Source organism: Antedon mediterranea, chromosome 5 (genome assembly GCF_964355755.1).
Source record: "Antedon mediterranea chromosome 5, ecAntMedi1.1, whole genome shotgun sequence".
In the NCBI taxonomy this organism is placed as follows: Eukaryota; Metazoa; Echinodermata; class Crinoidea; order Comatulida; family Antedonidae; genus Antedon; species Antedon mediterranea.
This window is the reverse complement of record NC_092674.1, coordinates 16074075-16089711: the sequence shown is the minus strand read 5'-3', so window position 1 is coordinate 16089711 and position 15637 is coordinate 16074075. Positions and strand designations below refer to the sequence as shown.

The 15637-nt window shown below is 33.1% G+C and overlaps 2 protein-coding genes across 3 annotated transcripts in view; both read right to left on the bottom strand.

Annotated features, from left to right (window-relative positions):
* Positions 1-3390, bottom strand: part of LOC140050227 (transmembrane 9 superfamily member 2-like) — a 31503-nt gene extending 28113 nt beyond the window's left edge. Inside the window, exon 1 of the mRNA XM_072095331.1 lies at positions 3163-3390. Coding sequence (XP_071951432.1) covers positions 3163-3291 — 129 coding nt within the window. The 5' untranslated portion in view covers positions 3292-3390. The remainder of the gene's footprint in view (positions 1-3162) is intronic.
* A 559-nt stretch (positions 3391-3949) lies between these two features.
* LOC140049403 (uncharacterized) lies at positions 3950-15146 on the bottom strand. 2 transcript variants are annotated; one of them, XM_072094276.1, is made up of 3 exons: positions 14965-15146; positions 12553-12675; positions 3950-9350 (listed from the first exon to the last, which is right to left on the bottom strand). In XM_072094276.1, exon 3 carries the CDS (start codon positions 9312-9314, stop codon positions 7488-7490), a length of 1827 nt encoding a protein of 608 aa, XP_071950377.1. In that variant the 5' UTR covers positions 9315-9350; positions 12553-12675; positions 14965-15146; the 3' UTR covers positions 3950-7487. The 2 variants fall into 2 exon arrangements, with proteins under 2 accessions (XP_071950377.1, XP_071950378.1); XM_072094277.1 differs by lacking the exon at positions 14965-15146 and having other exon boundaries at positions 12553-12897.
* Between the last annotated feature and the right edge of the window lie 491 nt (positions 15147-15637).

Genomic DNA, 15637 nt, shown 5'->3' with positions numbered 1-15637 from the left:
AAAATAACATATTTGAAAAAAAAAAGTCCTTGCTTGGCATTATTTTTCTTTTTTAATTTCTGTCTCTAAAAAAAGTAATGGTTAATTATGTGACAAATGCTTTTTAGGTCCTGGGAAAGCAAAATAAACGGATCAGGTGCCGTTTTCGGCCACCTCGACTTATATGGACTATACCATTATTATGATAGGGGTGTGGTGTATTATGTTTTATGTAGAGAAGGGTGTCTATTGAATGGGAAGACAATACAATTGTTCTGTTATGTAACCTACAGTACAAACTACAAGGAACAATACAGAACATCAAAAACTAGCAATGCATGTACTTTTTATAAGGCATGTTATTATTAGGTACTGTGTTATAGGGAATGCCAAGATTTTGTAACAATTACTATATTAACTAAAGATATTTTAAATAAAACAAATTTTATAGACAAATTCAATGAAGAACCATCTACTAACTGGATAAAGCCATTTAGGAAAAATAATAAACAAGTTGATCATAACGAGTGGTTTTCAAAGGCCCAAAGCAAAACGAAATTCCATGCAAAACAACGTTAACAGAATATACTATGTATAAAGGAACCAAACCTTGAACAATATTTGTTAGATAAAACTAATTTTAAGAGTATCAATTTAAAATTTAAAGAAAGATCAAACTCTCTAGATCTTGAGGGTCGTAGACAATCCTGGTCAAATCATAACACAGGATTATGTAAGATGTGTACAGTACTAACGAAAAAGAAACAGTAAACCATTTTTTATTTAAATGTCCTTCATTAAACTCTGTTAGACAATAATTAAGTATGTACCGGGATAATTTTAATTGTGGACCTTAGGAATTAAAACACCACTTTATGCTAGACAATTTATTCACTGAAAATGAAACATTAGGAAAAATCTTTGATTTTTATTGTAAAAAATATTTAATGAAAGCATGGGTTACTAGATCTACAATGTTATCAGCATTACCTCTCTCAACAAATTGATTAATATAGTAAACAAGCTACAGACATCTCTATGAGGATGTATCTGTAAGTTTTATTTATTTCTTAGGCCTATCCTGTATTTTTGTTGTTCTTTTTTTATTTTTGTAGTTATATATATTGTACAATTTACGTATTATGTATTTTCATACAGATCTAATTAATTAATTAGTTTACATTTTGTTTTGATGTTATGTATTAGTATTTAGAACTTTGTGGCTTATGTTATTTGTAATTTTGTCTGTAGGCCTAAATTGGATGCACCATTAACTGATAAATGTGTGTGACACCGATATAAAGGTGATTCCTATGAATAAATAAATAAAAACTATATAAGTAGGTATACTTACTTATTATATATAAAAACTAAACTAAACACTACAGTATAATAAAAATTAAAGCATATTAAATACTAGGCCTATGTTATTCCTATCTGGATTTAAACACTTTAAATTTTAGTACAATCGGATTCGAAATTAGAAAATCTTAAATACTACAATACAATCGGAATTAAAACATCCTAAATACTACAGTACAATCGATATTAAACTATCCTAAATACTACATTACAATCGGTTAAATTACCTAAACTCTATAATGTTGTGAAATATGTAAAAGAATGTTGGCAAATGCATTCTAATCGGCCCAATCCTATCGGTAGATAAATCATATTTTTTATTTTCTTGAATTAAACATAAATAAAACGAAAGAAATAAGGATTGATTTTCGAAAACATAATTGGTCTGACAGTATACATTAATTAAAGTAAAGGAAGTAGAGATTGTTAACAATTATAAGTATCTGGCAGTAGTGTTTGACTAAAGCTAAATGGGTGGACATGATGGTAGTTAAGAAGTTAATTACAAGGCTGTACTGCTTGAGGAAACTCGGTTCTTTGGGGTAAAGTAGGATATTTGTACTATAGAATGTTTATGTTTTACTAATCAGTGATGTTCTATTTGGGCATATTGTATACTGGGCTGGGAATATCAGTAAGGAAATGTAAGGGGATAAAGACCGAATTGAGAAGGTGCTGGGTAGAGCGGGGAAAGTAATTGGTTTGTCTAGTATGCAAATGCTTGACTCGTTCTACAGCTAACGGCTTGCCGATGTTTTCCATGCTATATTGGAAGACACCAATCAATCCTCTTCATGGCGACATTATCAGCTCCGTTTTGCATTCGCTATTATAACGTTTTGATGCAAACGTTGTTCAATTAGAACATGTATTTCTACACAGAAACGTTTAAAAACTTGTTTAAAACATTTTAGAAAGACCAAACCTAAAAACATGCAATGTCAAACGCTGTGTTTTCTGGGAACAAAATGGTACAGATTCATTGACAAAATTATAATGTTTATTTGTTTTACTGATTACCTAATAATCAGTATGTGATAAATATACTACTGTCATCTTTATTAAATGTACTACTGTGTTATCGTTAGGTAAATTATATTTTTTATTTGTAACTGGAATAAAAACTTTCTTTATAAATTATATAGGCCTACTTTCTGTATCTATAAATCTGTAAAAATTATATAGAAATAAAGAGCCATAGTATACTGCATTAACTTGAAAACTGAAATTAATTCTACAGCATGCAGGGCGTAGTTGTTTTCCCTTTGTTGCTGAAACAACAAGAAAAACAAAAGAAAAAGTATTTTAACACACTCAATTAATAAATGGGACAGTCCACCCCTATTTTTATAATGGTATAGTCCATACAAGTCGAGGTGGCCGAAAACGGCACCTGATCCCTACTAAGTTATAAATGAGGCCCAATTTTATTAGGTGTGGGTGTGGTATTCACAATAAGTTACTTAACTAGTTTGGAGTCGAAGGCAAAACTCGAAATAATAACAGGTGCGAAACGGAACTAGCGCCCTTCATTCAACGAAAATCTTCTACATGGTCATGCACTGGCAGGCCCCTACTACTAGCTAGGCCTAGCCTATTAGTTTTAGGCCCTAAACCTAGCTAAGCTAAGGCTATTATTAGGCTAGGCCTAGTATTAATATTAATGTATTGTTGGTACATAGTAGCGCGTAGGCCTAGCCCAGCTATGCAGACCTAGTATACTGAGTGTTAGGTCTCCTACCTATTCCCAGTATTATAGTCTATAGCCTATAGGCCCTAGCTAGGCCTATACAATAGCCTTTTCACACCGACCGTACCCACCTTGCATTCCTGAGTCTCCTTCTCACAAAAGCCAACCGGTGCAAGGCCTGGCAAATAAAACCCTTGTATCAAGGATTTATCAAATGCCACCAACATCCATATAGCAACTATCAGCACCTTTATTTTCATTTTTTTTAAATCAAGCAATTCTTATTGATAATTATAGCAGAGTGCTCTTGGTTGTACCACAAAATGAAGAGTAAAACACCGACACTTAAATCGATCAAAATGGCGTAAAGTGTGACGACACACACACACACCACGTACACGATATTAATTCACAACGAATGGATACTGATTATGGAACGCCGTTACTGCCTTCTTCTTGGCTATTTTCAATCCAGTCCTTTAGTTCGGTGCTTTCTTATCAACACAAATGTACCCGTTGGGCCTGTTTGTGATGGCAAGAAAAAGGTTTTATTCTCCAGCACTAGAAATGGCCCTCTGATAAAAAAAAACCCCAAGTTTTTCTGATTTAAAAAAAAACGGGTTTCAAAACCCAATTGATTGGTTTTTGTGGAGCAACACAATTGTGGTTATGTTTTGCTTTAAATCAGCTATTCTACACTTTATTAGCTGCTAATGCTATTTTTGTCATTATTAAAGCTACATTTCGCTTTACTATTGCTATTTTTGCCATTTCAGTAGTATTGCTATTTTAATTATGTCTTTAGTCAAATCGAGTAACAATTTTTTCAACAAAGTTTGCTTTTTTTTAGCTTTTTTAGCAATACTATATTGCCAAAACAAAAATTTATTTTACTGTTCTGTAACTTACAATTTTCGCAGCCCCCAGGGAGCAACCAGCTTAGGCTGACTGTTAGCGCTCAACTAAGCTGATAAAACTACTTTTGCAATTTCAGCAATGCTGCGGCTAATTCCTGCCTTTTCTCTCTTGTGCTTAAATGGGTTTTCTCAAATATTGTATTATTATTGTTGTACTATATTATATTATTGTAATGTTTATATTAATTAACCCCACTTGTGATCAATATGTTGTATTACAAACTGAACAAGGAGAACTAATTAGATTGAGTTTCAATATTGATCTGTGTATAGGCGCCTATATATGACACTCGTATTCTATAATATTACTACAGTATATAACTGCTACATACAATTTGTACCTTCACTTTCCTGTGTACCTTCACATATATTACAAAAGTATATTTTAATACACATTGTTAACATTAAGCGACACCTTTTTATATAAGTTTAAACTTACGCTTATAATAAGTATGTATAAGTACGTATGACAGCAGCAGACGCAATGTGCGTGCGTACACTTCATATTATTTCTTTCAACATGGTATTATGGTAAAACAAACCTTACACATCTGTTACAACATAGAGTTTAACGCATCGTAATAATAATATGCAATCTAACTGTTGCAAAATATAACATAGAATAGAACTATTAATAATTTAAATTTAACATTAAAGTTTGGTTATTCAGTAACAAATGATTAATGATGAATGATTAATGATTAACTCCACAAGATTAGATTTTATTAACTCCCTATTTCAATCCAACTTCTTTCCATTAACGACAAGACCCACTAGGGTAACTAGATCAACCGCAACTCTAATTGATAATATCTTTACCAATAATATATCAGACAATATTTGTACCGGCATATTTTATTCTGATAATTCTGATCATTTCCCAGTTTTTTCTTTAATTCAAAAGTCCATATCATCTTCTCCAACTTTAAACACTACGTCCAAATACATTTATTTGAAATGTGAGACGAATAATTCTATCTCATCACTAAACAACAGTTTATTAGATGAAGATTGGTCTTATATATATAACATAGACAATGATCCCAACCACGCTTATAACAGTTTTCATGATAGATTTAGCACCCTCTACAATGATAGTATTAAAACTGTTCGACATAAACGTAACCTCCTTAAAGAAACTACAAAGCCATGGATAACCCATGGGCTAATAAAATCCATCGATACCAGAAACAAACTATATAAAAAATACCTTAAATCTGGTAAACATAAGGACAGAGATAAGTATACTCAACATAGGAACAAAATTACCAATTTACTTCGTATAATAAAAAAAAAATATTTTTCTGATAAATTTAATCTTTATAAACACGATATTCAAAAAACTTGGCAAACAATCAATAATGTACTGGGAAAAAATTCTAAAAAACCTCTGCCCTCGTATTTTTTACACAACAATTCTAAAATTTTAGATCCTCAACAAATTACCTCTAAATTTAATGACTACTTTATTAACATTGGCCCTAAACTTGTCAACAATATTAAAACATCAACTATCAATAATAATACTGATTTTACTACCTCTCTTTTCACAACCATTGAACAATTCTCTTTTTTTAACCCCGGTTACTGAAAATGATTTATGGCCTCCAAAATAAAAAATGCCCTGGTTTCGATGGTTTTTCAAACAAAATTATCAAATATATTTCTTACTCCATATGCAAACCACTTACCCATATTTTTAATAGTTGTTTACAAACTGGTATTTTCCCTGATTTACTAAAAATTGCTAAGGGTTTTCCGATTTATAAAAAAGATGATGTTCATCATTTTAGTAACTATAGACCAATTTCCTTACTTCTTGTTTTTTCCAAAATTCTTGAGCGCTTAATTTATATTAGATTCTCGTCCTTTTTTAACAAGCACAATATATTATTTGAACATCAGTATGGATTTAGGAAAAACTTCTCAACGGATCTTGCTTTATTAGACATTTATGATAATATAACTAAAGCCCTAAGTAATGATAAATTTACTATTGGACTTTTCCTTGACTTGTCAAAGGCATTTGACACCATTAACCATGATATCCTTCTATATAAACTTAGACATTATGGAGTCAGAGGCCTTCCTCTCCAACTCATTACAAGTTATCTATCTAATCGTTACCAATTTACCTCTGTCAATTCCTTTACTTCTAGTTACTCACTTATTACATGTGGAGTTCCCCAAGGCTCAATCTTAGGCCCACTTTTATTTTCTATTTTCGTTAACGACATACCCTCCAGCTCTAGAATACTCAAATTTATTCTTTTTGCCGATGATACTAACATATTTTATTCACATTCTAATCTTAACACTTTATTTAATATCATGAACAATGAACTTTGTAACATATCAAACTGGTTAAAATGCAATAAATTAATTCTTAACATATCCAAAACCAATTACATTATTTTTTACTATGTATTAATTACTCGTTATACTTGATAATGTTTATTGTATCTTTTCTGGTGGGTAAGCCTTAAAGTTCTTTGAACCTATTTGCCCACCAGCCACACATCTTTCTTGTATATATATATATGTTTATTGTTACCTAATTATCATATTCATTTTGTGTGGAAAATCAGTAAAAACAAACAAACAAACAAACAAAACCAAGAATAATAAAACTAAAAAGCTGGTTTGCGTAAACTGAGGAGCCTCGTGCGTTTACATGGTACCCTATCGAGGGCGTTTACATGGTACCCTATCGAGGGCGTTTACATGGTACCCTATCGAGGGCGTTTACATGGTACCCTATCGAGGGCGTTTACATGGTACCCTATCGAGGGCGTTTGTTAAAAAGTTCGAATCCCACAATAAAAGTTACTACATCTATATATTCACTGTAAACTATGCTGAGTATGTTCCAAAGAATTGTTGTGCCGATTTGTTCTTCCTCTTTGGGCCGATTAAACACAAAAACACTATATTAATATTGTATCAAATTTGTATAGATTAATATTTTTATACCTCGGGCCGCTGCCTTATGTATTTTGAAAATAGATATTATCCTTGACGCCGAGTCAAGAGATAGATGAAAGGCACGATAAAACAATTAAAGATTTACAGCAGCATGCATTTCGCAGACTTTTTTATGCGGCATGAAATTACGGTTGCCTGTGCCCGAGACCAAACTGTGGCCCGACCAACGCAAAAGTCCACAACTTTCAGTGGTTAAGTTAAGAAAATTGCAATTCCCCTGATATTGCACTTGTTTAAAGGATGAAAATTGCGCTGATCCATCGCCAAAAAGCAAACCTTCAGCGCAGCCAGAGGGTTACCCTTTATAAAGCACACGATATCACGTCACTGTATTGTGGCGTCAGTTAACATAAAGATTATTCATCATCCATTGCCTCAACTCACTCACTGTTGTAAGCTGCGTATTGCTTTAAGAGGCACTTACGACGCTAGCAAAATTGTTTTTTAAAACTAAAATTAATGTCGCCTTACAGTATAGTGTCTTCTGTTCAACCATTTCATACAATGTCAAAATCGGTATTTAACCTATGTAGGCCTACTAATATTACGTGAAGTTACCTAATTAACAATGATTCCATACTGGAAGTTAATAAATTTTCTCTGCTTTTTGTTATTCGTCCATCTGGGAAAACAAACATACGGCAAGCGTCACACACATCTTCCAATCCAAATTTCTTAGATACCTTAAATACATTCACACAATCCCTTGCAACTAAGTTTATTTTACCCGTATATAAAAACGTAAGAAGTTTTCGAAAAATGTCTGGTTTAAGTTTCGGAATATTTACTTCCAAAATGCCAGCCCCATACTTTTCCGGTTCAAATAGTTTAGCAAAAAAAGGACTGAAAGATTCTAGCATAATCCGATGACACATGAGTTTTGTTGAACTGAACCGTACCATGACTTCTGTGAATAACTCTTCGTTTCGAAGTCGATTTAGGCCTCGGAGCAATTTTCTAGCATGATTTGGATCAGAAAACGAAAATTCCTCCGCTATTGCGTTACTTTGAAATATACGTCGATGATGACCGACAAAGGTCTCCCCTTCTTTATCGCTAGAACTCACACATATCTTTGGATTTTTATTAGTTTTGACCTTATTGTTATTTTCAAATACATTATCATCGGAATCACTTTCAGCAGTGTGTGATTTGTATTGTACCGTATTGACGTTTTCTCTTGGCAAACTAGCAACACTTAATGCACTATCAGAGCGAAATCCAGAATCAAAACTACCCGGTGAAACTGTTCTTGGCGAATCTCCACATTTACATTTAGTTTCCGTTTGAGATGATGCGTCTACCATTGTTGGTGTGTTTTCTGTTAGTTCACGATCTGAATTCACGACAGAATTCACATATTTTTTATCTCGAACTTGTGCAGATTTCGCCGCAACTGACATCCCGTCTCTCCGACGAAATTTGTCCCTTGGCTTCAATGAATTACGTCTAATATTGTTTGTGTTGACGCCTGAATTCGATGAATAATTTAATCGTGAATGTGAAGATGTTCGTTGATTTCCTTTCAACTGATTACAAATGTTTTGTTGTGACGAATCATAAAGTTTTGTATTAGAAGACCATCTCTTTGGCTTATCGTTTATTTTAGGGACTGTTATGTCCTGTTTCGGATGAGAAAGACTATTAAGTCGGCTTGCGGATGCAGATCGTTTCTTTAATTGTGATTCTACTCCATGATGAACAGACAAATCTTTCTTTTCAAGCAATCTTCTACCTTCAGGTGTTCGCGCTCTGCCTCTCGTAGTTTCTGACGATACTGTGCGAGATCGTGATGTTGAACGTTTACGATATCGTCCAAGATGTTTGCGACAGGCGTCGACAACTGAACTAAATTGCAATATATTTGCGGCTTCATAAAGTGCTTGTATTTTCTTTTTAGGTAGTGTTAACTCTGCAGTATACGCGTAATCAATCAATGAAAACAGAACTTCTGGGTCAATGCCACTTAGTTCTATGTATTCGTTGCGTACCTTTTGTGTTGAACAAGTTAAAATATCAAAAAAGTAGCTACTGACCGAGGATAAGACCACTCTGTGGCAGTGAACTTCAAACGAATTTATTTTTATAATTAAATCTGTTCCCCTTTGTTCATTTTTACAAATTCGAAACATTTCCAATACCTTATCGGCATGGTCAATATTGATAAAATCCTCGCCGAGGCAAGATGAAGGCATTAGAAGGCGGTTTGTTGGGTTTGCTGATCGCCAAGAAGACCTAGGTGAATCAAGTGATGCTACCGATTCAGGTGACGATTCTTGAAGCGAATTAGATATATCTGATGGGTACTCTGATGCAACTGATAATAGAGAATAAGGGGCTCCTGTGTCCTCAGCAGCCGAAGACTCGCTTGTTGACTCCATGATGAAGTTTATTAATCTTCGGAAGGTTTTTCTTTTCTAAAAATAAATTAGAGATTTATTGTTAATTTTATATTGAGTTTCATTTCCAAAGAATTATCGGTGAGCTTGAAAGATGAAGAAAGTGAATGAAAGGGATAGCTCGAATGATCTTTCGCTGGTACATTTTCTTACTGACGTTGTTTCTTCCTACTGTGAATCAAACTTTAGGCATGTATAAATCAAAATGTACACTAGTAACAGATCGATCACGCGTCGTCCTGTTTCGTTACGTAACGTACCTTAGGCCATGTAAGACATAATAAGAACACTAAAATAACACTGTAGGCCTGCACATTGTATTAAAAGGACAAAACTCTAAACCGTACAGTGGTATGTGATTTGTAAAACGGCAAGGGTAAATACATTTGTGAGATTACAAAAACCGCTATGGCAAACTCTAAAATTCAAGTCAGGCTTACAGGATGTATCATTATGAAGGAGCATAAATGTGATATGTGTTGAAGAGTAGGCCTACGAGAAGTAGTGCTGATTACCATGGTGTCAGAGAGCTATTATCAACAAAGTAATCTCTATTTTTTACTGTTATAAGCTTCTCTGACTATCGTATACATTATGAATTCCGTCAACAAATTAAGTATACCATTGCACACTATAAAACATTACTTACTAAAATTACATTGCATGCTTCATATTTGTTTAAAAGATCTGTTTATTAAATTGTGCCGGAGAAGATTACCGTCTTTGCTGTGCGATTGACGATCTGATCTATATATAAATTATGGTTAATTCTGACATAGGCGAGCACAATAACATATATCCCTCGAATAAGCACCTCCCTCAAATGAACTCCGCCTTATTAATAATTATTAGGATGGTATTTATTTGAATAAACGCCTCTCCAATAAAACATCACTTTGAATAATAGTCCCCCACCCCCCAACCCAACTATCTAATAAACGTCCATCCACATTTATAATAACACAATTATACTATTTGTAGTAGAATTCATCGCACCGTTATCTACAATTTACAAAGCATTTGTTATTCCTTTTTACCACTTTTCATATCTATTAGAGGATTTCATTTGATTATAAATGTTACCATATTATTAAAAGTAGAAAATTTAACATATATCCCTCGAATAAGCACCTCCCTCAAATGAACTCCGCCTTCCCATAGGGCCCTACCAAACAATAAACACTATACTTTAAAATGTTATTAATTTACTAAAACACTGTGAAACAAAGTAGTTTAGTTTTACGAATGTCAAGCATTTTCAATAATGGTAACCGACAGAAAACGTGCAAGGAGAACATTATCATTCCGAGAACCATCGTCTACACTTCCTAGAGGGGGAGCGAGCTCACCCTTTAGTATTGATAATTATTAAACGTTATTCACATTAAGGGCCGTCTAAAATGAATTTGAATAAATTTACCTTTTAGAACACTGAATAACGATATCTTAGTCCACCAATGTATTAAACAGGAAAAATATAAATAGTTTGACAGCTCATATAGAATCTTGAAAACAATCGTGTGGTATGCCAGGCGTGGGTATAATTTAAGGAAGGAACAAAACTATACAACGGAAACGATACTTAAGGACAATTTGAACGCTTTAACCAATACTGATTTAGTAGTAGGCCTAGATTTATTTCACCGGACATTACATCGTTCTTGAGTGTGTTTCGATATGACTGTATGAGCAAGTTATTTATATTCATGAACATTTTGCTAGAAAAGGTCTATTACCGAAATTAGTATGTTGTCTATTCATTTTTACGTAGACGCGTTAGAACTAGTATAGGCGCTAGGGAGCACAGAATAAATAAAGTTTGGCTTCTCAAAGAATAATAATAAAAATTAAGGGTTGTCATGTTGTTTGGCTTTTATGAATCCAGTAGAAAAATTAAGTGTTAAAATGCACTGAATTCCGACTGTAATTCATGTTAATTATAATATATGGTGGGGCTATAAGTTTCCAAGGTTTAAATGGGGATCCGGGTCTTGTTAGACTAGGTCTGCAAGTGAAATTAAAATAGTACAAATGTTAAGCTGTATTCAATATGCCATATGGATTTCATGATATTTGTTTTGATATCAATTCTCCCTAATAAAACAGTAGCTCGAGTCGACAAGAAATATTAGTAAGAACCACACACCGACACAGACTCTGTTTATAACTTAGTTAGTTTTGCTTTTATTTGTTAGCAAAGAATATTCTCTGCGTTCACCAGCTGCGTTTATTATCCCTTTTTTAAAAAGTTACTATGAAATGAAATGAAATTGCAAATCATTCGTGTTTAGTTAGCCTATAATGTACTGCATGTGCATTTTCATACTATGTTATGAAAATGATAATGGTTAAATGGTTATATGTACCATTGGCCTACAGGCCGACTCCTTTATTGCAACTCATACCCATTTCCTTCTAGATTATTACACTTTTGTTTACAATTTTTAATTTCTCAGAATAATAAGCCGGTTTTAAACAGATATCTGCTAGAAATGATGGGTGTGTTCCGTTCTTATCTGTTCGTGAATTGGGAAGGCAGCTTTTATAATTATTTCAGTGTCCATAATTCTATCATTGCCAAGTTTATTTATACGGTACTTACTATTATTTTATAATTCAAAATTACGATAATTTGAAATTTGAATACTATACAAAATATTAACTGAACATTTTTTATCTACAGAATTATGCCATTTATTATTTTAAGTTACTTGCACATAGGGTGGGGGATAGGCCCAGTCAAATACTTACACTTTCACGTATTTCCCAACATGACAGTATGGTCGCCACCAATTTTTTGATAGTCTAACTTGTATTGTAATCAGGATTTACTTTTGAGGCGAGGCCCACCTGACGAATCTAATATACTTCGACAGATATTATAAAGTTCCTTACCTTTATGTTTATCCATTGTTACTTGTAAGAAATAATACGTACTGGAGATTAAATTATATACAAAAAGCTCGGAACCGTATGAATACACGGAAACAGAGCTGTGGCAGTATATCGGATTGCTGTTGATAATATTATGCTATAATTATATGGAGTAGGCACCGGTAAATTGGCAAACTGACAACAGCCAATCGTGAACTGTAAATTACAAAGAAGCCTGAGTGCAATCGTTATAAACATGCACATAATGTGGTCTCTTCCAGAATATTATCGGTTATTGCATTTTATATGTGGTATTAATAAATCATGATCCAGAATTTATACATACCTGACAGACAGTGTGATGAAGTCAATTTGTACAGCTCTATAACTAATCCGATAAGTGTAGGTACTTGATGCTAGCCAATATTATTTAGTTCTCGTCCGCTAAATTGCTGATTCACATAACGACCTAGATTTTTTTTTGAGGGAGCAAAAAGGCGAATGAAAAATTCAGTGTTTTTTTGACAGATGCATTGTACCCCAAAACATGAAAAATAAAGATTAATACAATCAGACTATGAACAGGCGGCCATTTTGTAGTTTTAATAAAGTTAATCACTTTCAAAGAAAAAAAAAACGAAAATAATTGTTTTCACTTATAAAAAAAACCAAATAAACGGTTAAATTCAACCGAAAAAACCATTGGCTGGCAGCCCAATTTTTCCTTTTTTTTTTTTGCTTTAAATTACTATTTTTATAGGTAGGCCTAAATATTTGTTTTCCATCTAATTTTTGGTCAAAGTGAATAGGCATAACTAATATAATGTGATTAGAATTGCATATTCAACAAAACATTTTAACAAATTATTTTTTTCAGGGGGAAATATATCAAATCATACGGTACTGGATATATGTAAATATATCGCTCTTCCTAATTGCATTTCTGTTTGTTTTCATCAACAAATTGGCATCCACGTGGTCATAACCTTGCAGCCAAAGACATCAGAAATTATAGAACTCATATTTACACCATAATCAATTCAAAATTGTCCCATTTCTCCTAACAAGTAAATTAACGTATTCGCAATATGATCGAATTTTCTAGCCTCTCAGCAGAAACAGGCCCGAAATTAAAGTTACATTATAGGCCTATATATTGATTCTTTTGTGCTGGTTTGAAAATGTTGGTTATTAAAATCGCTGTTCTAAGTTTCCAAATTGTGTAATTGCTCAAATTACTTACTAAAGTTTTACATTAAACATACTTGAATGTTAAGACAAATATATATGGCGGATAAAGGGACATCAGGCAGGTGACAACATGAAGGCAAAGTTTAAAGTAAAACTATCATGATACATATATAGAACCTTTGTCCAAGTGTATTCAAGAAATGAATGTACGAGCGGACAGTCCGCCATAAATGATGAAAAAATATACAAAACAATAATTTAAAACTGTCATTAGGCCTACGTGTGGTTGTATTATGAATGAAGTTTACTACGTTAGTGGTTAAGTTGGTAATTAATGACAGTTGGGTAGTGGTTACTGTATAACATTCGTGGTTTTTTTATTTTGATGTGGTGGTCGGGTTAACATCTACGGATTAGGCCTACCTACCTAATCCTATAAAACTCATAATTATTGAAACCTTCGCCAGGCTTTCAACATTAGATATTATGTAGACCTACTGCTCTGCCTAACTATTAATTTCCATTTGTACGTTTTGATTAGCAGAACAACAACAACTGCGCACGTGTTGCGATCTTAGCAGCTGCACGTTAATTAATAGCCATTGATATTATATTATGGTGCGTGAAATCAGCAGGCCTATCGTATTCTATCAACAAAAGAACGTGTTTTTATAGAAAATGGTGTGTGAAATTGTTTATGTAAACAATCTTCTAAAACCAACCAGTATCTAGACTGTGTCTATAGTGAATATGCTTATAACAACAATCATTTACCGGTGACTAAAGCAACAAATGAATAAATAATTCAGGTGAAAGACTTATCGCTAGAATTGTGCAGGTAATTGAGACTTGAATAATAATAATTTATAACAACCCTCCCCCTCCCCCATCCGCCCTCTTTACTTCGGATCTTTCCAGATTTAATCATTCAGATTATACTGCACGGTAGGCCTATCGTATCCTATGCAAAATGAGGCCTATTTTTCGAGCGTACAAAGCTCAATTTAATGATAAGCGTATTATAATAATGTAGGAATATATAATAATAATAATACTCTATCCATAATGCACGATCTTAAATTACCATAATATCTACGCCGTGTCAATTATCAACACCGTGAATAAATCTGAGCAGGTTTTAGTTTTAGTATAAACAAAACAACAAAGAACATAAAACGAGTATGTAGGCCTAATCAAATTGTATTTATGGTATAGGTCTATCTACACATACAGCAAGATATAATGTACACAAATATTTATCGATAGTTGTTTGACCTACGTTTGATTTATAAATAATCTAATCACGCAAAATATGTTTGTTTTTAAAGTAGTGCCTACAGATCGGCGTCGTACACAATTACCGTCATTTATGGTAATTTTATAATACTATTATTAATATTAAGTAAGTAAAATGTCAGGTTTTGTTTGAGTTGAGTGTCATGTCGATAAGTCTCCCATGTTTTTATGTTTGTATACACATACTAGTTAGGCCTAATGGGTAATAAACATTATTAATACATTAATAAATGACGAGATGGTTATGACGACTGATTTTAGTATACATTACCTTTATTTTATCCTGGCCATAGGTGTTGGTGCACATACGTCATTAGCACTGTGGAAGTTAATTCCTATAAATACTTATCACCTTATTTTTTCTGTAACGGCCAACAGAAATAATACACTGTTTCTTAGATTGTAGACCTTCTTTTATGGTATTTGTCGCCGTTGAATAAACACCTTCATGATACAACTCTCGGTTCGATAATTAAATCATGAGTCACAAATCACAGTACACACGCCAGAAAGAACATCATTATCATCTTATAAATGGTATGCCCTCTGTTGACAAATTGTAAATGCACACAGCAGCTGCACAATGGCGCGAATACAAAAAGCTGTGAATATCATAACGCATGAGAGAAACTAGTACAATTAAATTATGCAAATGATTATTTTTTAAATTATTATTAGTAGTACTGTAGTATTAGTATTAGTATTATTATTAGTTGTTGTTATTAACATTGTGTAATTTGAAATGGCGCACGGCGCAAAGAAATCTTTGCCCAATTTTAACATTTGACTCTTTTACCTGTATTGTTAAAAATAAATTATACAGATTTTAGCCTATATAAGCTTTAATTTATCAAACACTGAAAATTATCATGCGCTGTTCGAAATTTTCTGCGCAATTTGAATTGATTGCCCAGAGATCACAACCCATAACAAAAACACACAAC

What these genes read in the sequence shown, in the direction of transcription:
- LOC140049403 (XM_072094276.1), bottom strand. Translation starts at nt 9,314, where the DNA reads ATGGAGTCAACAAGCGAGTCTTCGGCTGCTGAGGACACAGGAGCCCCT.